We start from the raw sequence: 27,698 nt of genomic DNA on the forward strand, positions 1-27,698 counted from the left end.
TCCCCTCTGGTCCTCGGCAAAAAGGCATTCTGCATCAGTCGTGGCTCTTCCTCCAAACGGAAGGAGACTTCTGGCAGGGGATCCTCCAAGTGCTGCGTCAGCTTCGGCATTTGGGGTTCGGCAGGCCGCGGTCAGGCCACTGGTACCTGCCTAGCCCCAAAACGCTGTCGGTCTGGCCTGGTCCGCCGGTCTGTTGCTCCACCGAAGCTGCAGTCAAGCCACTGGTACTCCGGTTTCAACAACAGACCTGCAAAGAGAGAGGGAGACAGGGAGCAAAAAGGAGAGAGAGAAAAAAGAGGGACACTCCGCTCAAAATGCCTCCTGCAAGCCCAGTGTCCTCTGCTGTTTTACCAGCAGAGGGCATTGGGTTAATACAAACTGAAGAGAAACCTGAGCAAAATGCTATAGAATGTTATAGAATCCCAGTGGTGAGAGAGAGTGAGGAAGAGGATATAGGAGTCCTAATTTATGGCTAGCCACAGGGCTTAAAGTTCTCAGGCAGGGTGACAGATTTTTTTGTCAGATTAGTTTATAGAAGAACTGAACAGAGTAAAATAAGGAATCTGTCACGTTTCATGTTTGTCACGTCATGTTTCATGTTTAGTTATTGTCTTAGTTACGTTATTGTCATGTCATGTATTATGTTAGTCTAGTCTCGCCATGTTTTTATGTTTTATTTTTTGTTAAGTTTCATTGTCTTGTCATGTTATGTTTCATGTTTAGTTCTTGTTACCATTTATTTCTTAGTCTTGCCATGTCATGTTATATAGTTTATTGTCATAATTTTGCAAACTTGTTATGTCATGATTTATGTTTGTTTCATGTTATGTGGTTCTGTTCATTGTTTATCATACACTTTTTTGTCTTTCTGCAAACCTTGCATTCCTGCTTTCTCTCTCCCTTTCTGTCACTCACACCATAATTGTTTCAATTTCCCTTGTCTTCTTACTAATCTACTAACTTTAGATCAGGATTGGGTAATACTAACATTCTAACCATGTGTTCATGTTACCTTATGTTTCTTGTGCATGTCATTTACTAATTTACTGGCAGGATAGGTTTATTACTAATGATTACCTCATTAACTTGTCAATCCTCCACACCTGATTTCCATTCTCATGCTGCTCTCAAGCTAATTGTCTGCACCTGTCTACACCTGCATATAAGCTCAATTCCAAGTCTTGTCTTTGCGAAATTGTTGCCCCCCTGTTTGTCAGTGCACTTTTCAGCATTTTTGTCAAGCCTGATGTCCTAATTTACCTGACATCACCACTAAATAAAATAAAACACAACAACCCACTCCCTGGCCAAGTCAAGATAATACATACATTTGCTACTTTCCCCTTAAAATTATAGTATATATAGGAGGAATTTAATTCCATATAATAGGCCTACATCAATATGCCTGTAGCATAGTGGTTAAGATACATGACTGGGACCTGCAAGGTCGGTGGTTCGATCTCCGGTCTAGCCACAATAAGATCTGCACAGCCGTTGGGACCTTCAGCAAGGTCCTTAACCCTGCGCTGCTCCAGGGGAGGATTGTCTCCTGCTTAGTCTAATCAACTGTGTGTCGCTCTGGATAAGAGCATCTGCCAAATGCCAATAATGTAATGTAATGTAGGTTAAATAGCTCTGTGGTTGACTGTAATAAGTGTGTTTTAAGATTAATCAGACACTTCCATTTCTGATACAGTATATTCTCTTTATTTCCAGGCAAACCGAAGTGGCAATTGTCAAGTTTTGTGATGTCCATGTCGTTTGGATCTAATCCATTGATACTTTTCTTCATATTGTCTCCACGATAGATTATCTAAAATGTCTTTATATTTCATGTTGGTATTGGTTGGTTCTGGTTGTCATTCGTGATATTTTGTCTGCATGCCTTGATGGAGGTTAGTAGCCTTTAGCCCAGTGGTGTACAGTGCATCCGTACAATATGGCCGTGTTCAACTTCATTGTGACATTGTAATGTTACCACTGTAGCTGAGAAAATGATTATTATTTTGTTTAACTGATGACGTAATCATTAGTTGATATTTCAGAGTTAGTATCAAACACTTTTTGTTTGAATATTCTTTCAATTTTTGTTGGTTTGACAGAAAGAAAATGACGGTGCAAATCAAATAAATTCATACAATGTCATTTAAATGTGCTAAAAAGAAATGTAAATAATCAAATATTTCGCATGGTCATATCATTGCACTACTCTGCCTTTAACTAAATATTCAGGTTGTAATGATCAAAAATATTTTATTCAACATTAATGTTGTTTACATTATAGGTAACACAAATGACAAAGAAACAGACCATTCATTATTTAATGAAATGTATAAAAATAATACCATACATTAAAAAAAAATCATGTTTATTATATTATATCCACTTTAGAAGTTTAGAAGCTAGTTTTTGCTGGACAGACAGGGATGTAAACTGCAACTGGACTGGTTGGCAGAGGCATACAACAGCAAGGAGGTTATTTTGCTGTAGTCTTTTAATATTCTTATAAGCTTTACCTATGGAAAGTCAGATTTTCTATCCCTGACCAAGAACAATTTGTGCAGTTGTACACCACACAAAGGCATTTTCATTAGATGGCTAGTTCTCACACTCCCTTCTCTGTCATAAAACTACCTAGAATGCAATGAAATATGGCGCAAAGTTGAAAAAACGTACATCTCAAAAAATCTGAAAAGAATTAGTACATTTTTTCTGTAATTTTATTCAAAAAGTGAAACTTTCATATATTCTAGATTTGTTACAAGTAAAGTTTAATCTTGATAATTACGGCGTACAGCTCATGAAATTTATAATTCATTAATGTCGACCTTCTGAAAAGTATGTTCATTTATGCACTCAATACTTGGTTGGACAATCGTGGGGAAGACTGCTGACTTGACAGTTGTCCAGAAGACACCATTTACCATTGACAAAAAAAATAAACATCACATTTTTGCTTTCTGCTTTTCATATGAAGCATAACGACCATTAATCAAGTTTAAAATTCCTTTGGGGAACAATAGGGTGGCCTGTAGCATAGTGGTTAGGGTAAATGACTGGGACACACAAGGTCAGTGCTTCTAATCCTGGTGTAGCCACAATAAGATCCGCACAGCCGTTGGGCCCTTGAGCAAGGTCCTTAACCCTGCACTGCTCCAGGGGAGGATTGTCTCCTGCTTAGTCTAATCAACTGTATGTTGCTCTGGATAAGAGCGTCTGCCAAATGCCAGTAATGTAATGTTTAATTTAATTTAATTTAACCCTCCTATTATGTTCAGATTTTATGACCAGTTTTACATTTGGGGTCAAATTGAGCCCAAGAGTTGAAACAAGCACAAACATATTATCATAGAAAAATTTTGAGACATAGTGTGTTGCCTTCTTATTGTCTCCCAAATTACTAGCCTTTTATTCATAAATATAAAAAATCTAGGAGAAACATCTAATTTTAGAGCCTATGGAACAGTAAGTGAAAGTCGGGCATCTATATGGGAAAGTGCCTCCAGAATTATTCACAAAGAAATCTGAGAAAAAACATTAAATAGTTGTATATTGTTTCACATTTTATACAGTTACAGAGGGTCAAAATTGCCAAAATTGTTGCATTTTTACCATTTAATCCCACCAAATTAGAAAATTAGAAAAATCATTCAGTATCAATATAAAAAAGGGTTAACTGGTTTTTAAGGGAGGTCAAACACTGAGTGGGTTCAAATTGACCCCAAACATAATAATAGGAGGGTTAATCAAAAGTCTCATATTCCATATTAACTTTCAATGCGAGGCCCTGTTTTTCACTCAGCAGCGATACTTCCGGGTGCTTCACTGCTTAGGTTGGCTGAGGGCGTACTTTCATGTTTAGTTATATATTAATTTCTATTGTTCCAGACAACTCGGAAGTATGGAACACCAACGGTGCCAAAACGTCTTAAAACCAATGTACTTTTCTCACTCAATGACGACTGGAATTCAGCTGCTTTTAGAACTAATAGGGAGGTAAATTAAAATGTATATTTCTTGAAATAAACTTAATTTAAATCAATTTATGCAAATCACAAAGTTTGTGAATGCTCCTTTGATGTACGATTACTTGGTATTTATCAACATCCACATGTGGATACAAAAAAAGCTGTGTCTATGCCTGTTTCATAAATCTGGCAAAAGTTGTTGGTTCATTTCCGATGACATACATTTGCAGACGGATTTCCAAAAATATTGATAAATGAGGCCCAACATTGCACATTGGAGGTTTTTTTGGAATATGCAGGCCCCTCCAAAGTATTGGAACAGCAAGGCCAATTCCTTTGTTTTTACACTGAATACATTTGGGGTTGAGATTAAAAGAATTCCAGCTGTTATTTCCTGCCTTCCTACCGCTACTCCACTCCTTCGGCCTCTCTCTGCAACACTCTCCTCCAACCCACAAGGCAGGCAATGTCCTAGACCTTGTCTTTGTGAGGAACTGCTCATGCTCTGATTTCACGGTTACCCCTCTGCATACATCTGATCACCACTTCATCTCATTCTCCCTCCCTCTTCCTCCCCATCCTCCTCCCCCTCCTCCCACCTACCCTTCCTCAGCCCGACGTAACCTCTGCTCCCTCTCACCCTCTTCCTTTGCCACCACTGTCACCGCCTCACTCCCTCCTCTCGAATCCTTCTCCAAACTCCCCGTTGACTCTGCATCTGCCACCCTCCTTTCATCTCTCTCCTCCGGCTTTGACTCCCTCTGTCCCCCTGTCTCAAAGCCGCCTCGCACATCCCCCCCGTCCCCTTGGATATCTGACACCCTCCGTACCTCCAGGGCCAGCCTCCGCACAGCGGAGAGGAAGTGGAGGAAATCCAGAGACGCTTCAGACCTCACGACTTACCAGTCTCTCCTGGCGGCATTCTCTTCCGCTGTCACTGCCGCCAAAGCAAAATACTATCAAACACAAATTCAGAACTCCGCTTCTAACCCCCGGAAACTTTTCTCTATTTTCTCCTCTCTCCTCAACGCACCGCCTCCTCCTCCTCAGTCCTCCTTTGCTGCTGATGACTTTGCTGATTTCTTCGATGAGAAGGTCACAGTCATCCGCAGATCCTTTGCTCCTTTGATCCTGGCTTCAGATCGGGCCACTCGACAGAGACTGCGCTCCTCTCCGTCAGTGAGTCACTCCATGCCACACGAGCAGCCTCCCTCTCCTCTGTCCTCATTCTTCTAGATCTCTCTGCTGCCTTCGACACTGTGGATCACTCCATCTTCCTGTCTGCCCTGTCAGCAACAGGCATCTGTGGCACAGCCCTGGACTGGATTGAGTCCTACCTCTCTGGTCGCTCCTTCCAGGTTGCCTGGGCTGGTTCGGTATCGACACCTCTGCCCCTCGCGACAGGAGTTCCCCAGGGCTCAGTCCTAGGCCCGCTTCTTTTTTCTCTTTACACCCGCTCCCTTGGCCCTGTGATCACTGCACTTGGGCTAACCTACCACTGCTACGCGGACGATACCCAACTCTTCGTCTCGTTCCCGCCGTCTGATACACAGGTTTCAGCCCGTATCTCTGCTTGCCTGAGGGACATCCAGAGCTGGATGGACAACCACCATCTAAAGCTCAACCCAGGCAAGACTGAAATGATACTCATCCCTGCTAATACCTCTCCTCATCTGGATCTCTCCATTTCCCTCGGGGATACCACACTCACGTCGTCACCCAGTGCAAGAAACCTCGGCGTGGTGATGGACAGCAGACTGTCCCTTTCCGATAACATTGCGGCAGTGACCCAGTCTTGCAGGTTCTTCCTATACAACATACGGGGAATCCGCCCCTTTCTCACCCCCTACTCGACCCAGCTCCTGGTCCAAGCGATGGTTCTATCCCGCCTGGACTACTGCAATTCCCTCTTGGCTGGCCTCCCAGCGTCCGCCATCAGACCCCTCCAACTTATCCAGAATGCAGCAGCTCGTCTGGTCTTCAACCTTCCCAAATACTCACACGTCACCCCCCTGCTTACTTCCCTCCACCTGCTGCCTGTCATGGCTCGCATCAAATTCAAAACATTGGTGCTAGCCTTCCAAGCAGTTAAGGGGTCTTCCCCAGCTTATCTACAAACAATCATCAGACCCTACACCCCTGCCAGACCTCTTCGTTCAGCCTCCACAGGCCGCTTGGCACCTCCCCCTCTCCAAACCTCCACCTCACGCTCACGACTACTGTCTGGTCTGGCTCCACGGTGGTGGAACAAACTCCCCGTTGAGGTCAGAACTGAAGAATCTCTCCCCACCTTCAAGCGCAAGCTGAAGACACACCTCTTCAAGCAGCACCTCTCCCCATCCCTCCCTACCTCCCTGTGAACCTTAATTGTTGTCTCTGTGACTTGCTTTGTGTATCGGTATTTTTAGTTAGCTAGGTAAGCAGTGTTTGGATCGTGAACTTTGGTCACTTTTGCTCTGTTTGTTTCTTTGTTCAAAAAAAAAAAAAAAGGCCCTCGTCCTTATCTTTGTTGTACAAGTAGCAGTTGAAATTGTACTTCCCTCGAGGGTCTTTCAGCGAACTTATCCCTGGTTATGGGTATGCACTTTGTTGTACGTCGCTCTGGATAAGAGCGTCTGCCAAATGCCAATAATGTAATGTAATGTAATGTAATGGTATTTACACCTAGATGTGTTAAACTACTCATAACATGTCATCTTTGGTATCAGACCATTCCAGAAGCAGCCATGCAAGCCCAAGCCATGACACCGTGCTTCATGAATGTTTTGGATGATGAGCATATTCCGTCATTCTCCACACTTTAGCCTTTCCATCACTTTGGTTAATCTTGGTCTCATCAGTCTATAAAACGTTGTTCCAGAACTTTTTTTGGCTCATCTGTGTGCTTCTTTGCCAATTGTAATCTTGCTGTCTGATTCTTACAACTGATAAGTGGTTTGCATCTTGTGGTACAGCCTCTATATTGCTGCTTCGAACAGTTGATTGAGATACCTTCACCCTGGCCCTGTGGAGATTGTTTCTGATGTCACTGACTGATGCAGAACTATTTCTTGTTTAACCAAACAATGTAACAGGACACATCTGGGCAACAACAAACACCAGTCAGTCACATGTTGCTGACCTAAAAATTGGGTGGTCTGATACAAAAGGTGATATGTTCTAAGTTTAACAAATCTAGATAGAAGTACCAGGAAATAAAACTGAAATTCAGATCTGTCATCTCTTGTATATCTTTTGACCTCTAACTCAATTGTTTTCAGTATATAACAAAAACAAAGGAATTGACCTTGCTGTTCTAATACTTTTGGAGGGGACTACATGTAGTTCTTCACTTCAACAGAAACTTTGTAGCTGCATGGGACCACTAAGAGGACACAACAGTAAATGCTTACCCCTCCCTCAGCCAAGTACAGGGTAACCAGCCATAGAAAATGAATGAGTGTTGTCACAAGCACTTATATTTCAATATACGTCCATATTTTTATACGGTCCATGGTTTGGGACCTTTACTCTGGTGTGGACCGATAGTTTGGACATAAAATCTTTGGTTTGTAACAGGGCCTCGGCCTATGGAAGCATATCAGCCAAAATTCTAATGAAATGCGTAAAATGCTAATGCAATTCTATATTTGAATTTAATTTCCCACTCTTAAAGTGGCAAGAAAAAGTAAGTGAACCCTTTAGAATTACCTGCATTTATGTATACATTTGTCTTAAAATATGGTCTGAACATCTTACAATAATGAACACAATCTGTTTTAACTAATAACACAGAAATTATTGTATTGCTCTTCTCCATTTTGAATACATCAGTCAAACATTCGTAGTATTTGTTGAAAAAAGTCATTCACATGAACCCCTGGGCTAATGACTTCAACAAATCAGGAGTTAGCAAACCTGGAGGCCAATCAATGAAACAATATTGGAGGTGTGGATTAGAGCTACTTTCACTTGTAAAAAACACTCAAACATCTAGTTTGCTATTCACAAGATGCATCTGCTGAACCATTCCTTGCAAAAAACAGATCTCAGAAGACTTACAATCAAGAAATGTTGATTTGCATAATGTTGGAAAGGGTTACAAAATAATCTCAGAGTTTTGATATTCATCAGTCCACAGTTAAACAAATTGTCCAGAAATGGAAATGATTTAGTACTCTAGCTCCTCTCCCTAGAAGTGGGTGAAGATGACTTGAAAGGCACAATGCAGAATGCTCAATGAGGAACCCTCATTGCCATTATCGAGGGGGAAATTCTACAGGATAATGCCAGGGTGGCTGTCCTGCAGCTGGAACTCAGTAGAACGTGGGTGATGCAGCAGGACAATGACCCTAAACATCAAAGTAAATATACTACAGAATGGGTTAAAAAAAGAAAATGCCTCTTTTGGAATGGCCAAGTTATAGCCCAAACCTTAACCCAATAGGGATCTGTGGAATGACCTCCAGAGCTGTTCACATTACATTACATTATTAGCATTTAGCAGACGCTCTTATCCAGAGAGACGTACAACGAAGTGCAAATGCATAACCATAACCAGGAACAAGTGCGCTGAAAGACCCTACAGGGAAGTACAATTTCAAGTGCTGAGGCTACAACAAAGATAAGGGCTTGGGCCTATTTATTTAATCTGACAATGGATTATATCTAAAACTGTTTTTATACAGCACAATGCGATGGAATGATTTACACTTACGTAGTAAAAAACAGCTTACATAGCCAAACGAAAGCAGCAAAAATAATGGTGAGAAGGAGATTTGAACAGACATCCTAAGAATATGGCTGAGCTGCAGCAGTTCTGTAAGAAAGAATGGTTCAAAATTCCTCCTGAATGTCTGATCTGCAGATCTACTCGTAATTCACAACAAAATTATACATTTGTAAATCACCCATTGTGTCCAGATACTATCGTATAATTCCATAATTGGTTCCGAATGGAAGAAATGCTTCATGATATCTTCGTTTTTTTTCCACTTTCATTTCATTTTTGATGTTGTACTCTGAAAAAGTATTTGCCCCCTTCCTGATTTCCTCTATTTTTGTCACACTTGTCACAATGGTTTCAGATCTTGAGACAAATGTTGCTAGTTTCAGGTCCTACCACATCATCTCTATTGGGTTTCAGTGACAAGGTCACTCCAAAACTTGAATTTTATTTAATAAAGTCCAAAGGTTTTATTTGAACCCAATAGAGCTGATGTGGCAGGACGCGAAACTGCATGAAGCAGTTCTGTAAAGAAGAGTGGGCTAAAATACCTCCACCGCAATCTGAAAGACTTATAGGAAGCAACCAGTTCTCTTTTATTATTAAGTTTAGGTAGGGGGGTTTCTTTTTCACATGGGTGATATGGGTATTTTGTAAGTTTATATATATATATATATATATATATATATATATATATATATATATATATATATATATATATATATATGTTTGTGTGTGATTTGCGTGTACTCAGATTCCCTGAACAAACATTCAGGGAACCCATCACAGCCGGAACCGTATTTGTTAAGTTTGGGAATCAATTCGGGACTTTTTTTCTTACCTTGTCGCACATTAATTACGTCATATCTTGCTTCCCAAGCACAGAACTCTCAAGTGAAACCTTGTGGCTGATAGGAGCTAAAACAAAAAGCCACACGGTTAGACTTGCCATCTGTGAAAATATTTCGAACCCGTCCAGATTTGTCACAGAATATAATGTCTTCACTTCTCAAGGTGGACAATGAGATCAAAACCAAGGTAACAAATTAAAATGTCCAGATACCGAAGACAGACGTGGACTGATATTTCATCAGAAATGTGTAGCATCAAGGCCGGAGAATCTAGGTTGCTAACTGCTTTAGCTAGCATTAGCCCATGTAATCCACGTTTGTACCTAGCTAATGTTGCTTTCCCGCGCGATATTCAACAGGAAAGTAGCTAGATTTAAACACTTTTGTCGTTTGAGACAAGTGATTAACGTACGTTTCAGTGATATAACAGGCTAGTTGCGCACGTTTTCCCCTTAGCTTGGGATAACGTTAGTTGACTCATGATTCTGTCTCCAACCTAGCTGCTGCCACTAAAGTTATAGGCTGCCTTGCTTTCTTGTCCATTGGTACCGGCGAGGAGGATTATGTTAACATCGTGCTGTACCTCCACATGACGAGCTAGATAAATTAATATTATTGCTGCTAATTGTCTAACTGGCCTCGTGATAGACTTTCACTATTCCGCTTTATTGTGGTGATTTTGATAGTGTATACGACACCTCTAATTCAACGGTAACGTTATTGCTAATCTCACAATGGTAAACTGCTCATTTCGACATGTGCCAATGATTTGGGAAATGACGTTAGTTACCTAAACCTCTGATTTACGCAGCCACAGTGACGTCACTACAAACTTTGTATTTCCTAAAATGACGGTGGGGTTAGCTAACTTCGTTAACTAGCTAATTAGTGTAGCTACAATTCGTATCCGAATCATGTAACATGTCATGTAACATGTTTCTCGATATTGTCTCGTCTAACTAGCTAATGTTGGCACTTGATACCCAAGTGATACTGACTTCTCACTTGGTTAGTTATTGGTTACGTTAACGTAAACTCACCGGTTCCCAACAGGACACGGGGAAGCGGCCGCTTCCACCGGCAGTTAACGTTCGTGCAGTTCGTTTTTTTTTTTTCTCCTGAGGAATGTAGTTTATTATGGCTGTTTTCTGCCTATATCAGACACTAAAACACTTTGATGTGAATTGGACCAATATTTATAGAGAAAACGACATTGCACCATGTCCCTGTGTTAGCTCACGACGGTCATATTCACGGACATATTCACTCCGTCATGCAGACTGAGCCGTATAAGCCTGCCCGGTTCGTAGTCTTTTATTAGCAACAGCTTCCCCACCACAATTTTACTGTGGATCACCATTACCATGTCACTGTATGCTCAAATGCATCGCGTATGTGACTTGTACCAAGTTTTATGAAAACGGAAGGAATTAGACTTTACACAAAAAAAACAAAGCTGTAAATAAATAGAAGTATTTTTCTATTTATTCGTCATGGAAGTTGCACTGTTCGGAACATAGTGAGCTAGCTTGGCGTTCGGAACACGGCGAGTTTGCGTTAGACTAGCTATATTATTAAGTTGACGTTGACGTTGCCATTAGTAATTTCCTCTGTCCGTGGTGAACCAAGTTTAAGTGTACAATAATTAAGATTTTTGTGTTAAAACATAGTTACAAGGACATTGTGACCACTTTACACTTGACATGTAGGCTCACCCTCTGCCTGTGTTTATAGTCCTTAAATTCGGGTTTAAATGTATACAGTTGACGCAACTGTACAATTAATATTCAAGCTTATTGGTTCTAATTGCCACAGCCAATGGAATGGGAGCCTATTCTGATTATTCGCGTGTAGCTGCCCAAATTGCACTGAAACTGTATGCGATTGCTTATTATCCAAGCAAAGACAACATATCTAGTTAAAAAACAATACCAGTTCGATGTAGGTAGCAATGGATATTTGTAAATTCGGCAAGCTAACTAGTTGCAACCTATATGCTTCTGGTATCGTTTTACAACTGAATTTGTATTCTTTGCTTGTATAATAAGAAATAGTATAGTCAGTGATCGCTTATCTCGAATGCAATTTGGCCCGTTGCACATTCCTTTTATCTCTTTTCGTCTTCACTCATGCGTGTTTAGCTAAACCTTTATTTGTCTCAGTTGCATCGTTTGTGGTATACGGTCATATCGTAGTTATATAGCTATCTAGTTAAACAGCCAAATAAGTTGCTAGCTCATAATATAGTTGGTTAGCTAATGTGAAAACTTCAAAGACAAAAAAATATAAATACTGTTGTGTAGCACACTAAAGTCAACATTTCATAAAGTCACTTGTTCAAACATTTTCTTACTAGAACACTGCGAAAAGACGTCAGGCTCTGTCGCGTTTGTCACTGTCAGCTTTCCAAAACAATGCATGAGAACACTGAACTATATAATAACGCTTTATATTGGGCGTTATATTCATAGACTGTGGGAAGGATAAAGGGTGGTTTGAAGCTGTTTGTTGCTGTAATTCCTCTCTTGACCTAAATGACCTATTGTACCTTTAAATATACTTGTTTACATACTGCAAGCAAAATCTATCTAGCGATCACTTGATTTTGTCGTCATGGAGTTGCATGAAAATGAACGCCTGTGACTCACGGCCAAAGCTAAATTCGGTCAGTGTCCCAAGTATTCTCCAATAGCTTTGCAGGTAGAGTTAACATTAACTTACAGCCATTTTTACACGGTCTATGCTTAGCTAGAGCATGGCAATTGTCTTTGTTTATTTTTTTATCCAAGACCATTTATAATCAAGTTCCAACGTTAGCTAACTATACCTCCTCACCATTTGTTTTGTGTTTGGGCAGGTTGATGCTTTCAGGGAACGGATCACAGGAGAGGTGAGATCACAATTTCACTTATTTGCAAAAACAAACATGTATAACAAAAAAAATCTGGATTTTTTTCATCCTTGCATATTTTGTGTCATTTTAGGCTGAAGACTTGGTTGCAAATTTTTTCCCCAAGAAGTTATTAGAACTTGATCATTTCCTCAAGGTAAGCAATTTTTTTCCCTCAATTAGAAAATGTTCTTTGAGGTGGTTACATTTGAGTGTGAGCATTGTGGCTAAAATAGCTCATAAGGTGGCTTACCTCATAGAATTACATTATAATTATTATCTTATGTAAAGTAGGTCATTTGAATATGTAAAATGTACTTGTGAGAACTGTTTACAGACATCTGCTTCTGATCCACCCAAGCCACCACTTTTCTGTCATTTCTTTCCACAGACTCGAGAATAACAGTAAAACATGGTGTATTTGTTTAGCCATAACACTAAGATCACGTCTTGATTTTGTAAAGGGTGAACCTCGAGTTCTGTCAAGGCATTTAGGGTGTTTGTATTTGTCAAATTTTTCTTTGACTAAGGAGGGTTATGCATTTCCCCTTATAAAACAAAGATACAAGTACTAGCCCTTATCTAAGCAGTCCTGTTTACTGTGAAATGTCACACTATTGCAGGACCCAATCTTAAATATCCATGAGCTGAAAGATATCCACTCGGAGATCAACTTGACAGTTCCAGACCCCATTCTTCTCACAAACAGCCATGACGGGCTGGAGGCGGTGAGTGCTAATCTCCCTGTTAAATGGCCTCTCCACAAAACTGTTCTCCGGTCCATATGATGTCTAAAAGATGATGTCTTTCAAAACAGGACAGACATGTAGTGTGATTTCTGGAGGAAAATGCATAAGTAATGTAAATAACATTAAGAAGGTTGCAGAGAAGAATGTTGAGGGCATTGATAAGTGATGATTTGAAGGAAAGGCAGCACAAATCATGTAGTTGTAAAAATAAGATCAATGGTCAATTGGCTGCTGGTTGCATTACAGCAAAATGCCAAGAAGAGGAAGCTGGAAGATTCTGCAAGTGAAGACAATTGTCAAGGTGAGTTTGCTTGTGGAAAACTTAGCCTTATGGAGCACAGTTTAACATTTACATCTTGGTATCAATCGTTAATTTTTCAGTTGTGGTGGATCTGGTGATGTCTGTGATTACTGATGGTCATACAGTTTATTTAACTCCAATTTCGGAATTCCGTTTGAAATACCCTGCACTATTAAACACATCTTCTCATATGTTGGTTGATCTGTATGTGTTCATGTGTTTAGAGAGAATTCTCTGCTTTTAGTTTTTCATGTTCAAATTTTAATTTGAAATTGAATTGTGATGGGTCTCCTGCATAAAGTAGGCAATTATCGACGCTATGCAGATCATTGATGAAGCTGATGTCTGTTCTTATCCTCCTCATACTCAGTTGCTGGTACAAAGGTTTTTGTCATGCCAGGTGGGATGATGAAGAGCAACAACAAGCTGGTGGATCTTATTGAGAAAGTCAAACCGGAGATTAGGACGCTGATCGAGAAATGTAACACGGTAGGCTTTCCTCGCTCACTACATGCTTAAGCTGGGTGTAAACTTGATAAGAAGGTGGACTCCCAATCAAACCACATCCAAACACAGCGCCGCATACAATATGTATGTGTGTATACTCATTGCGGCTTCAAAGCACAAACTGTTCGTTTAGTGACGCTCCACGCTAGGGTCCGATTGATGTGAAAATTATCGCCCATACCGATTATTAGGAGGTAAAAGTTGCAAAAACTAATATTCTCATATTTCACATAAAAAAAATAGGTAATAACCCCTATCAACTAAAATTAAAATGAATAACATTGTTAATGCACAACTGGCAAATGTGTAAATCAAAACTCTTTGAAATGATTACATTTAGCCATTTTTTGTATACATTTCACAGCAAAATGTGTTAAAGGGGCCTGTGAATGGACCATGGATGCACCTTGATCCAACTCAAGCCCACCCGGTGAAGCCCCCGCACAGTTCTTAATGCCAGCTGGATTGAGCTTCTGCAGCACATACTGTCAAAATGGACAGGCTCCTGTAAACGGGATCATCTCCTCATCGATTCACACACATTGTGGTCGAACGTGAGGCATGCAGCCTCTGCGAATGCATCTCTTCAGTAATCACAATGACCACTTTTAGGTTGGTTCTCAGTTTGAGGAATCTGTTGCAAGTGATTTGGTCACTAATGACAGGATGTGCCATAGCATTTGTACAATCAGAAATTAGTTTAATAAACTCTTAATCAATGTGCTGTTGCACATAGTCCAGTGGCTGCTAATTTTGTCACTCATTGGAGGTTTCATCTTCTACCTGGAACTGCACTAAGTCTGAGCTATGACTAACTAGGTCATTATCACTTGCTGATAATGTCTTATACTTGTGTTTTATATATATATATATATATATATATATATAATATTATTATTATTATTATTTATTTTTTTATTTATATATTTATATGATGCATGTTCATTGTAATCCCCATAAAAAGGTGACCTTTAATATTCAATATAAAATACACATATTTATCGGTACCACAAAACCTTTTTGTTTTTTTCTATGTGCAGAGGTAGCTAAATTTAACTAGCCTGGGTATTTACCTACTGCCTAACCTGCTAAACTAACATTAGCCAGTTTAACTGAGAAAGCTATGGCTACCCAGGTAACATGAAATCCAGACTAGGGAAGTATTGAAGATGGCAATTAGCTGACAGTATATGTAATTATTTCTCAGATAAAACCTAATAAACAAAGCTAGCTAGCTAGCTAAGGTTTGCAACAGCTTACTCAATAGCTAGCAAATATTTACACTTTTATTTGTTAACCGAGCTACCTGTGAACTCCCAAAACGAACTGGCAGCTTTTCATAAAGAGAAGCATTATATAGTACTTGCGGTGTTCAAATAAAAAAATACTGGCGTGTGATTTTAACTGAGACGCTGATATATATATATTTTTTTACTGCTATCTCCACTTGCTTGATTTATCCTAGCTTGCATGGACTGTAAGCCACTTTGCAGTCTTGTTACAGCTGTCTGTATATTTGTACGTACTGCATAAGCCGTCTTGCTTATGTAAGTTTTAACAAGGCAAGTCGCTCAATAATAGGAAACAATTCTTGCCCGGTCCCTTTGGGTCCGGCAAAAAAATATATAACAAAAAGAAATTATCATCTGTGCATCATGATCATCACCTGTATCACATCTTCACATGTCAGACAAATCCTCCATATCTCAGTTTTCTCTTATGCTAGCATTCATGAACTTTTCTGCTCTTGACAGGAAAAGCTAAGACCCTGAAAACATCACATAAGCAATTTAATCAATGTTTGTTTTGAAATCAATGTAGACTAATTTTATAACATGCAAAATCATCACTGATTGTGGCAATTGGAACCAATTTTCTACAATGAGCTTGAATCATTGTACAGCTAGTGGAGGGTGGAGTTTGATCGCACGTTACCTTCTGGGTAGCACAGGCTGGAGATTCAAGCCTGTGTTTTGTTTTTATCCCATATCTAGGAAAAGGCTACACTGACGGTGATTTTACAAATGCCTACACACATAATTTAAGCATTTAATCCAAATAAGATCAAGTAAAAAAAGGGACAGTGGTCCTTTAAGGACTAAACACTGGTAGAGGGTGACTGAACATCTGAGTGAGCCTTTTTCAATGATGGGAAGGGCTTTATATTTTAACACAAAAATCTATCCAATTGTACCTTTAAAACGATTTAATTGGTTAAAACAAAACTCTTCCATTGTTGCTTTCATCCCATTTCTCCAATACTTCTCCCTACTGCATGAATTGTAGTCCCACTTTCTGGTAAATAACAAAGCAGAGCAAGTAGCAGTATATAAAATAGATTTACCTGTTCTTTATATTTTGAACACTGGTGGCCGAAGTCAATGTGATGTGTCAGTTTTGTTTTCTCTGCAACCACTTCATTTATAGTTATTTAGTTCATACAAACTAGCCAAATCTTGTTTCTGCTGCAAGTTATACACCCAACTTTAGGTCCACCAATGAAGAACCTTATCACAACTGCTTTTGTTGTATTGAATGTGGTTATGTCACTAATTGAGTAGGTTTTGTGGTCCCTCGATCTCAATCTACATCTTTCCTTTTGTTGTCTCCCATGCTTCAGGTCAAAATGTGGGTCCAGTTGCTAATCCCAAGGATAGAGGATGGCAACAACTTTGGTGTTTCAATTCAGGTAAGCCTTTGTATGCGTGTGTGCGTGTGTATATGTGTATATATGTATATACAGTACTGTGCAGATGTCTTGGGCGCCCTAGACTTTATTATATATGTATATGTTTATTCTTTTTGTGTGTGTTAGTATAAAAGAACACATTTGAAATTTCCAAATATTCATTTTCCAAAAGATTTAATTTTTGTATTTAATTAAAAAAAGTAACATATTACTTTAAGCAATTTGCTACTTTTAACATAACTTGATCAAGGCTGTCTGAGATCAGAAGCAAGGAACTGTGGCAAGTTCTCCAACAAGGGAAAAAAATCTATGAAAAGAAATTCATGAAATCCATTTAATCAGTAAAAAGTTATGAGTCACAGCCCTCATGTCCATTTTCTGTGGACATCCATTAGCTTTGTTTACATGCAAACATAGGCATAGTTCAGACATGGGGAAATTGAATTGTCTTCCCACTTATTTATACTTCTGGAATTCCTGGTATTGGTTCAGTATACATCATCTCCCTGTGCAACTAATCACAATTCTTGCACGAAGCCACATCAGATTGCACATTTTCAGAAACAAACCTTTTTTTGAAAAGGCATACGCTAGCAACATACTACACATCCTGTGCTATGGTCAGTCATCAATTGCCGATAAAGTACTGTTTATGAGTGCTGTTCTGCGGGGGGGCATTCTCCAGTGGAATTCTGTGGAAACTGGTTGAACAGAACACTGCATATATATTGTAGATGGCGCTAGTCTACCACAGAGGTCTCTGACGCCTGGAAGGCAGAACTAGAGAACTAACAGTGGCAGATTAGCAAACTAGCAAATTCAGTAACATAGCTAGCATAGCTACAGATAGATTTGATAGAAATACATTAAAGAAAAACTGCCTGCAAAGAAGTATGCACACACAATCTGAATCTGTGAACCTGCTGGCTGACCTGCTATTTGCAGTCTTGGGCTTGAATACCATGGGCTCACTGAATACGGAAATGCATGGATTCCAAGTTTTGGATGGTAATCTGTCAACGTTAATCATAGCCTGCAGTGGGATTTGTGTAGCCTACTGTATGCCTACTAATTTGTGTGCATTGTAAGCATAGCCTATTGACACATGCTGGGAGAAACAATGTGTGCAATTAAATCCATGTGCCTATATCAATACATCGTCTACTCCTGTAAGTATTTTAGTACATTAGTTCATATTTTCATCACGGACTGGGGGGTTATGCGATTGTGAGAGTAGTATGTTAAAATATCTCAACGTGGAAATCCATATTCTGGGTTTTGTAATGGCAAGCTAATATTGAGTTTTGGGTGCAAATGGTTTTGTCGTAGGAGGTAGCCAGCATGCAATTAAATAGCTAACATAGTTTGTATGTAACAATGTATTATTGCTTACCGAATTCAACAGAATTCATCTCGCAATCTATCAATCTATTTAAGTTGTTACCTTTCTTTGGTGAAATTTTATACAATATACAGTGCATCTGGAAAGTATTCACAGCGCTTCACTTTTCCCACATTTTGTTATGTTACAGCCTTATTCCAAAATGGAATAAATTAAATTTTTTCCTCAAAATTCTACACACAACACCCCATAATGACAACATGAAAGAAGTTTTTTAGAAATTTGTGCAAATTTATTGAAAATAAAACTAAGAAATCACATGTACATAACTGTTCCCAGCCTTTGCTCAATACTTTGTTGATGCACCTTTGGCAGCAATTACAGCCTCAGCCAAGTCTTTTTGAATATGATGCCACAAGCTTGGCACACCTATCTTTGGGCAGTTTCGCCCATTCTTCTTTGCAGCACCTCTCAAGCTCCATCGGGTTGGATGGGGAGCGTCGGTGCACAGCCATTTTCAGATCTCTCCAGAGATGTTCAATCGGATTCAAATCTGGGCTCTGGCTGGGCCACTGAAGGACATTCACAGAGTTGCCTGAAGCCACTCCTTTGATATCTTGGCTGTGTGCTTAGGGTCGTTGTCCTGCCGAAAGATGAACCGTCGCCCCAGTCTGAGGTCAAGAGCGCTCTGGAGTAGGTTTTCATCCAGGATGTCTCTGTACATTGCTGCATTCATCTTTCCCTCAATCCTGACTAGTCCCCCAGTTCCTGCCACTGAAAAACATCCCCACAGCATGATGCTGCCACCACCATGCTTCACTGTAGGGATGGTATTGGCCAGGTGATGAGCGGTGCCTGGTTTCCTCCAAACATGACGCCTGGCATTCACGCCAAAGAGTTCAATCTTTGTCTCATCAGACCAGAGAATTTTGTTTTTCATGGTCTGAGAGTCCTTCAGGTGCCTTTTGGCAAACTCCAGGCAGGCTGCCATGTGCCTTTTACGAAGGAGTGGCTTCCGTCTGGCCACTCTACCATACAGGCCTGATTGGTGGATTGCTGCAGAGATGGTTGTCCTTCTGGAAGGTTCTCCTCTCTCCACAGAGGAACGCTGGAGCTCTGACAGAGTGACCATTGGGTTCTTGGTCACCTCCCTGACTAAGGCCCTTCTCCCGCGATTGCTCAGTTTAGACGGGCGGCCAGCTCTAGGAAGAGTCCTGGTGGTTCCGAACTTCTTCCATTTACGGATGATGGAGGCCACTGTGCTCATTGGGACCTTCAATGCAGCAGAAATTTTTCTGTACCCTTCCCCAGATTTGTGCCTCGAGACAATCCTGTCTCGGAGGTCTACAGACAATTCCTTTGACTTCATGCTTGGTTTGTGCTCCGACATGCACTGTCAACTGTGGGACCTTATATAGACAGGTGTGTGCCTTTCCAAATCATGTCCAATCAACTGAATTTACCACAGGTTGGCTCCAATTAAGCTGTAGAAACATCTCAAGGTTGATCAGTGGAAACAGGATGTACCTGAGCTCAATTTTGAGCTTCATGGCAAAGGCTGTGAATACTTATGTACATGTGATTTCTTAGTTTTTTCTTTTTATTAAATTTGCAACAAAAAAAAAAACAAAAAAACTTTCATGTTGTCATTATGGGGTGTTGTGTGTAGAATTTTGAGGGGAAAAAAAATAATTTATTCCATTTTGGTATAAGGCTGTAACATAACAAAATGTGGGAAATGTGAAGCGCTGCGAATACTTTCCGGATGCACTGTACACTCACCTAGCACTTCATTAGGTATTTATTAAACTTATTCTTTTTATTTCTACTGCTGTAGCCTATCCAGTTATGATGCGTTGTGTGTTCAGAGATGCTCTTCTGCATACCACTGTTGCAATGTGTGGTTATTTGCGTTACTGTCACCTTCCTGTAAGCTTTGACCAGGCCATTCTCCTCTGACGTCTCTCATTAACAAGGTGTTTCTGTCTATCTGTGCATTAGACATAATTGTGCTGCCGCACATTTGGCTCATTAGATAATCGCATGAATAAGTAGGTGTAATAAAGTAAAAATGTTCCTAATAAAGTTCTCGATGATTGTACCGTCCCCTATAAAAGATTCCTTTAATGATTTGGCTCCACCACAATTCACGTGGGGTTAAAGCTTTTATGTCTACTAAAGGTTTATAAGAAAAATAAACCTTTAGTAGACATAAAAGCTTTAACCCCACGTGGTATCTTTTTCCCCTAGCTTTTAGTGTTAAATTTGCTTGTTTTGTTTTTGTGGTAGTCGTAGATATCCATTTTCGAAATGCATCCAATGACAAAATTGCAGTGTTTGTGCGATAACAAAATAACATTATAGTTCTATTTGTGGAGGTATTCAAGGATTATTTTTGCAATATCTTTCTGTTGCTTAAAATTCCAGCAGGTTTGAATGTAAAAAAAACGTAAGATGACAAGGTAGCAACAGAGGCTAGCCTCCTTGTCATCCTTCCCCGGTCACCTGGCAAACAAACACATCAGCTGTGTTTGTGGCTATAAGTTAATGTAGCGATTCAGTTTCATTTAATTTTACTCAAAATGCTAAATTAAATCTTTCGTGGTCTGTATGTCTTAATGTCAAGAGTAAATGTTCAAAGTAAAAATGTACAGTCCCCTCCAAAAGCATTGGAAGAGTAAGGTCAATTCCTTGAAGAAAAACCCCAGAACATAATATCTCAATCAACCGTTTGAAGAAGACTTGAAGAAAAGCAGCAATGTATAGGCTATACCACAAGATGCAAACCACTCATTATTATTATTAAGAATTGGAAGGTGAGATTACAATTGTGTGGAGAAAGAAGGGATCTTCTCATGATCCAAAAAAGGTCATCTGTGAAGCACAGTGGAGGAAGTGTCATGGCTTGGGTTTGCATGGCTGCGTCTGGAGTGGGCTCACTAATCCTTATTGATGTTGTAACTCATGATGGATCAATTCAGAAGTAAAAAAAAAAAAAACCCTCTGCCAACGTACGGAGAAATGCGTCCAAATTAATTGGGAGGAACTTCCTCATGCAGCAAGACAATGATCCAAAACGCACTGCCAACACAACAAAGGAGGAAAAAAGTGGAAGGTTTTAGACTTCCCAAGTCAATCACCAGACCCAATTGAGCATGCAATTTCACCTCCTGAAGAGGTGATTGAAGGGAAAAAACCCCTGAAACAAACAACCACTGAAAGAAGCTGCAAAAAGCCTGGAAAAGCATCACAAAAGAAGAAAGCAACAGTTTGGTGATGTCAATGGGTCTGATATGCAAGGAATATGCTTCCAAATATTAAGTGCTATTTACTTTCATTTACTTAAATACTCTCTGTTCCAATACTTTTGCTCACCTAAAACATGGGTAGTCTGATATGAAAGGTGCTATGTTCTAAGTAGTTTAACACACCTGTGTAAATATCAGGCAATAAATGCTGGAATTCTGAACTCTTGTTTTGTGTTCATCTTTTTATCTTAACCCCAAATGTATTCAGTGTATTGCAAAAAAAAAGAAAAAAAGAATTGGCCTTGCTGTTCCCATACTTTTGGAGGGGACTGTATAGTTGGCGGGGTTTTTTTGGGGGTTTTAGTTTTCTTGCCAGAAAAACAGCATTTTGAATTTAAAAGTTAATTCAGTACATGCATAGTATTGGTCTTCTACTAAAAAGCCTGCATTTTCTTTTAATGGTTCTTTTAACGGTTATTACCATTCAAAAGTATTTTTTCAAGACCTCACGTCTTTGGAATACAGCTTAAAAGGATGACCAGCTGTTCAGATTTGAACAACACTAAACTTCTGCTCTGACAATAGTTAATTGCCACAGGAGGCCACTAAGAGAAGCTTCCTCCTTCGTTTAGGTGAGAGTAACAGGTGGCTCGGTAAAGTGGAAGGAAAAATTGTGTACAGATGTCGTGCATGGAACGCATCTTTGAGCGTATGTAGAATTACCCGTGAAAAAGTGATGTCATCTTGGGTTAATTTGGGGGCCAACTGTTGCTATTGATGCCATTCCTGGGTCACTGTCATTTTATTGTCACCTCTAGGAGGAGACAGTAGCAGAGTTGAGGACAGTAGAAGGGGAGGCGGCATCTTACCTGGACCAGATCTCTAGGTACTTTCCTTCAAAACATCTGTTCCAGTGAAGCCACAGGTGCAGACCAAAAAGCTAACACCACTATTCTCATCCCTACTACTTTCAGATACTACATCACGAGGGCAAAACTGGTTTCCAAAATTGCCAAGTACCCACATGTGGTAAGTATGAATATTAGCAGCAAATGTGTATGTATCTATTCTGTCCTTTGTTGTCTAGTGCCACATGGCTCAATTTAAAATTTGGTGATATTACTAGCTGATATTGTTGGACTATTGCACTTAATCTGTGTCTGTGAAACCAGCCTATACTATACTTGGGGTTAAAATGACTTAAAGCTACCTGATAATTAAATATTTATTACTTAGATCTGTCTTGTCTACTAACAGATTTATTTCCTCTGGCCGGTGATTCAACTGATTTCCTTTATTCACTCTTTTACAATGATTATACATTTTCATTACATTTGTGAATGAAATATTTTTTTAAATGGTATAGCTTCCTGCCTATGATATAATTTATATAAACTAGCTTGTAGCTGATGTATCCATTAGCTGGTGTAATTTAATGAATAAATAAATTAATAAATAGAGCACCTTTAGGTGGGATGGTTCAGCCAGTCTGTAGGTTATGTTAAGCTTTAGGTTATGTCATTGCCACTGGCAATTTTTATTTAATGGGTAACTGTTAATCCCTTACCCCCTCCGTGACTTAGTGGGCTCAAGAATTATTGGCACCCCTCACCAGCAATGCACAAACAAGGCTTAAAAAAATAATAATAATATATAATTATAGAGAAAGGTAATACAGCAACATGTGCCAAATACTGTACTTTATTAATGTTTCAATGGAAACAACCAAAATCATAACAATCATTTAATAAAAAATAAATTTAAACAAAATCAAGGTTTCAGAATTATTGGTACCCTTCACCTAGTACTTAGTGCAACCACCTCTGGCAAGGATAACCGCATGGAGTCTCTTCCTGTAATTTTTGACAAGATTAAGGAACACATTTGGAGGGATTTTGGACCATTCCTCTTTGCATATCCTTTCAAGATCCTTCACGTTCTTGGGTTTGTGCTTATCAACTGACCTCTTCAACTCAGCCCACAGGTTTTCGATTGGATTGAGGTCTGGTGACTGAGATGGCCATTGCAGAACGTTGATTTTGTTGTCACTGAACCATTTCTGTGTGGATTTTGAGGTGTGTTTTGAGTCATTGTCTTGCTGGAAAGTCCACCTACGACCAAGTCCCAGACTTCTGGCAGAGGGAACCAGATTCTCAGCCAAAATTGCCTGATACTTGCTGGAATTCATTATGCCATCAATCCTAACCAGTGCCCCTGGACCTCTGGAATTAAAACAGCCCCAAAACATGACTGACCCACCACCATATTTCACTGTGGGTATGAGGTGCTTCTCCTTGTATGCATCTCTGTTCCTACGCCAAACATACCGATGCTGTATCTGACCAAAACGTCCAATTTTGGTCTCATCTGACCAGAGACCATTGTTCCAGTCATAATGTAAATGACGTTTGGCAAACTCCAAGCGCTTTCTTCTGTGTCTTGTGGTCAGAAAAGGATTTCTTCTGGCAACCCTTCCAATGAGGCTTTGATCCTTTGAACTTTTTTATAATTGCTCTGACAGTGCTCAGTGGTATATTCAATCGTTTGTGAATTTTCTTGTAGCCATTACCACGTTTATGAAGGTCTACGACCATCTGCCTCTTTTGAACTGCCAATTCTTTTGTTTTCTTCATGGTGTTGGATGACGAAGGGATATTGCATGTGTGTTACCTCATTTTTATACCCTAGTGAAACAGGACGTGATGTAATCACTCAATACAGTTGCTTAACACATAGATAAACTTAAATAAGTGGAATTTAATACCTGGTTTAATTTTGGTAGGTGTTATTTACAATAATCTTTAAGGGTGCCAATAATTGTGAAACATTGATTTGGAGGAAATTGATTTTTAATTAAATCAGTAAATGATTTTTGTTGGTTCAATTGAAACATTAATATAGCACAGTATTTATCACATGTTGGTATTTTGAGTTTGTCTATAAATATATTGTTTAGAATGTTTTTGAGTATTCTTTGTTCATTTTCTGTCAGGGGTGCCAATAATTTTTGAGCCCACTGTATATCTTCTTCCAGGAGGACTATCGGCGCACAGTCACTGAGATTGATGAGAAGGAATACATTAGCCTGAAGATCATCGTTTCAGAGCTGAGGAATCAATACGTGAGTCTGCCCATCTCGACGTGTCCCATCATAACATTTAGAGACTTTAGACAGGAATCGAAGCCATAAGCCACTGTATTAACTCATCCACACGTTGCTCAGACTCCGTAATTGGCTATAGTATTTGAGTTTCTAATGGCTTGTGAATAGCGTCCAGTGCTGGCTAAACACCTCTACACTTGACCGCTATAAATATTTCCTTCTCTAAACGCCGTCAAATTGTTCAGCGGCCTAAGCTTTTCACTGAAGTGGCAATATCTCAGTGGCAAACGTCTCAATGCAACTGAACTGTTCTGCCACAGGTTACGTTACACGACATGATTCTGAAGAACATCGAGAAGATCAAGAGGCCGCGAAGCAGCAATGCAGACGCCCTGTACTAGGACCCCAGAAAACACCTCCTCCATCCCCATTCCAGCTCCAATGCCCCAGTCCCTTCCCCTCTCCTCATCCCCCATTCCAGCCCCGACACCCCAGTCTCTTCACCTCTCTTCCTCCCCCATTCCTGCCCCAGTCCCTTCCCCTCCACTCCCCTCCAGAGTGCTGTCTACATGGCTGGTGCCCTGGATCGGTTCTGATGAAGTGGGCTGCTACAACCGGGTCAAAATGGACCGTCATGTGGCAAAGCACATGAAAGCATCAAGCTTTTTATGTTAGAATTTCAAAGATTATCACCATTTTAAACCTCATTAAGGATACTTCACGTTCCAAGGGGCAGAGTTGGCCTTTTTCTGGCCAAATGCACGGCCATGTTTCAAATGCATCCCCCCCCCCCACCCCAGAGGAGTTCTCTCAGAAGGAAAAAATATATTAAAAAACGTCTCTCTTTTTTTTTTGATTTGTGAAACAATACTAACAAAAAAGCAGTTGAGTCTAAATGCTGGATTTTCCTCTATCATTGGTCAAGCAGGCTTGAATCAGACAGAATTTTTCAGTTTGTCTACTGCAATGCACAGATCAGAAGCATGTAATGCAGTTTACTCAATTTCGTCAGACTGATTCAGCTGACATTTTACTCTTTAGTCGGCAGTCTGTGAAGGGACACGGTTTTTTTTTTTTTTTTTAGTTTTTTGGAGAGATAATTTTTTAAGTCAATTCAAAAGCTCTTAGTTAATGGACACATTTTCTCCTTTTGTTTTCTATTGTCCTTTGGTATTTGTGTGTGTTTTGACTGACATTTGATGTCTAGTACAATTCCCAAATAAGGAAATCTCCCAGAAAGAAAAGGCAAATGAAACTCCTGTTTTGAGCAATCAGTAACTTGAATGTAAGGCCAGATTTTGTGGCTGTGTGGGGACAATGTGATGTGTGTGTAGCAAAGGAAATGCCAACTGTTTGGAACGACAGTCCGGTTAGAATTAAATGGTGAGATTTTGATCTCGCTTCTGGAAAAGTCCTGTTCTTTCCCCCCATTACTGGTCACACACTCACGGCAACATTCATTTCCTAAAAGAAGCTGCATTGTTAAGGTCCTCAAAAGCATGTGGTTTGTTCACATTATAACTATTATTTTACTGAATAAAATATTATTTTTAAAATTTTGAATCCTCCAAGTATGGTTCACCCCTCAAAAGTTCTTATTTTATGGTGGTCAACGTGTAGGAGAATCCAGAGTTTACCAGTAAAACTTCTGCACATCACCAAGAATTATGGAGGAAAAGTCCTGGTCTGTACATCATTTTGGACAAGATATTCTGGAGCAAAACCAAATAGTTACAAATCAGTTTATGGAATGACCTCTGTATAAGTTTATATTTAATGAGGATTTCAATGTCATTTCTGAAATTCTCATTTCAAAGGTACAGTCTCCAACCCTCCCACACAGTGAGACATTGTTTTATATAATGGAGAAGGTGAGACGCAAATATGCATTTGCTTTACATTCCTTTTGCCTGAATGCCATTGTTTGAATGGGTTAATGACATTTTTGTAACTTGAAGAGGGAAAGTAATAGTAAATTGTATGTCTGGAAAGCTGCTTGATAAACCAGATTGATAAACCAGATTCAGGCTGTGCATTCTCCTTGGCCGACTGCTGTTTGGCTTAGCTAAAGTTTGTATGGTTTATAGGAACAGGTAGGTTGCCTGAATGGCAGAATGATTGAAACTTAACTAGACTCTGATAGACTGAATTTTTAACCCAGTTAAACATGAGCATTTGCTTTAGGTTGAGTCATTAAAATGCATGATCTGAGCTCTGCCAGTTGTCAAAGCTTCAAATTAAAGTAAGTGGTTGCTGTGATCCTCAAGATTCCCAGTTATGTCCCAATATGATACGTCTGTTTCAAGATGGTGAAGCCGGCAAAATGCAAGCTCTCAGAATTCTCACAATCTTTCATTTAATGTTTCTGACATGCTGTATATTTATTTTCATTGTCATTTGACTTTCAGTAACTGGTTGAACAGTGTGTATGTGATTGCATGACCAATAGCTGAAGAAGGGAAGGGAATGAAATGCATTCAGGATGAATGTTTTCTGAGTAATACTGACCGCATGGGTGCCCACTTTGCAAAGTTCCTTTCATCAGACTCTGCATTGTCAGAACTGCATCATGGAAACAGTGTATTAGATTTTACACTTGAAGAAAGCGTATGATGATATTGCCCTGCCTTGATGGGATTGCAGATTGCGTTTTTATTTAAAGTTGACACCTTTCTTGTATAGTGAGTGAATGTCTTTAATGCAAAGACAGGGGCATGGTTTCCTTTTTTACAAGTGGATAAACATTTTAATTTTATAGTGTATGTCTTTGAGAATGAAATGTCAGATGCCTGGTTAGAGAATGAAAAGGCATACAGCATAATTCCATTTAAATGAACGTTTTGACACCATTATTGCATAATCACATGAAGCAGTTTAAGAAATGCATTTAGACAAGCAAACTTGACAAACAAAAACTGAACTGAATTTGCACTCTATATAGGAAGTACTGCCTTAAAAAAATCTCAGTTAAATCCTCAATTCTTAATCCTCTGTTCCATTCTCCTTGGTTTCAGAGCACACTGATTTTCTCATCTCTTCATGGGTGGAGCGTTGCATTGTTGGATTTCACGTCTTGCTGGAAGCTTGCATTTTGTACCTTTGGTGGGTGGGAGGAAAAATGAGGGAGCAAGGGAATACAATTGCTCTTTCTCATTTCCATCCATCCATCCATCCATTATCTGAACCCACTTATCCTGAACAGGGTCGCAGGGGTCGCAGCATACATTGGGCGAAAGGCAGGAATACACCCTGGACAGGTCGCCAGTTCATCACAGGGCACACACACCATTCACTCACACCTACGGGCAATTTAGACTCTCCAATCAGCCTAACCTGCATGTCTTT

The 27,698-nt window shown here is 39.7% G+C and overlaps 1 protein-coding gene across 1 annotated transcript; it reads left to right on the top strand.

The window, feature by feature from the left end:
- Nucleotides 1-9,529: 9,529 nt before the first annotated feature.
- Nucleotides 9,530-25,909, top strand: psme3 (proteasome activator subunit 3). Its single transcript, XM_061231731.1, has 11 exons — nt 9,530-9,711; nt 12,382-12,414; nt 12,509-12,571; nt 13,038-13,142; nt 13,410-13,464; nt 13,835-13,953; nt 16,592-16,660; nt 22,069-22,136; nt 22,225-22,279; nt 24,285-24,371; nt 24,674-25,909. The coding sequence occupies exons 1-11, from the start codon at nt 9,670-9,672 to the stop codon at nt 24,752-24,754; spliced, it is 777 nt and encodes a 258-aa protein (XP_061087715.1). The 5' UTR covers nt 9,530-9,669; the 3' UTR covers nt 24,755-25,909.
- The last annotated feature ends 1,789 nt before the right edge of the window (nt 25,910-27,698 follow it).

Source organism: Conger conger, chromosome 2, assembly GCF_963514075.1.
Source record: "Conger conger chromosome 2, fConCon1.1, whole genome shotgun sequence".
Classification (NCBI taxonomy): domain Eukaryota; kingdom Metazoa; phylum Chordata; class Actinopteri; order Anguilliformes; family Congridae; genus Conger; species Conger conger.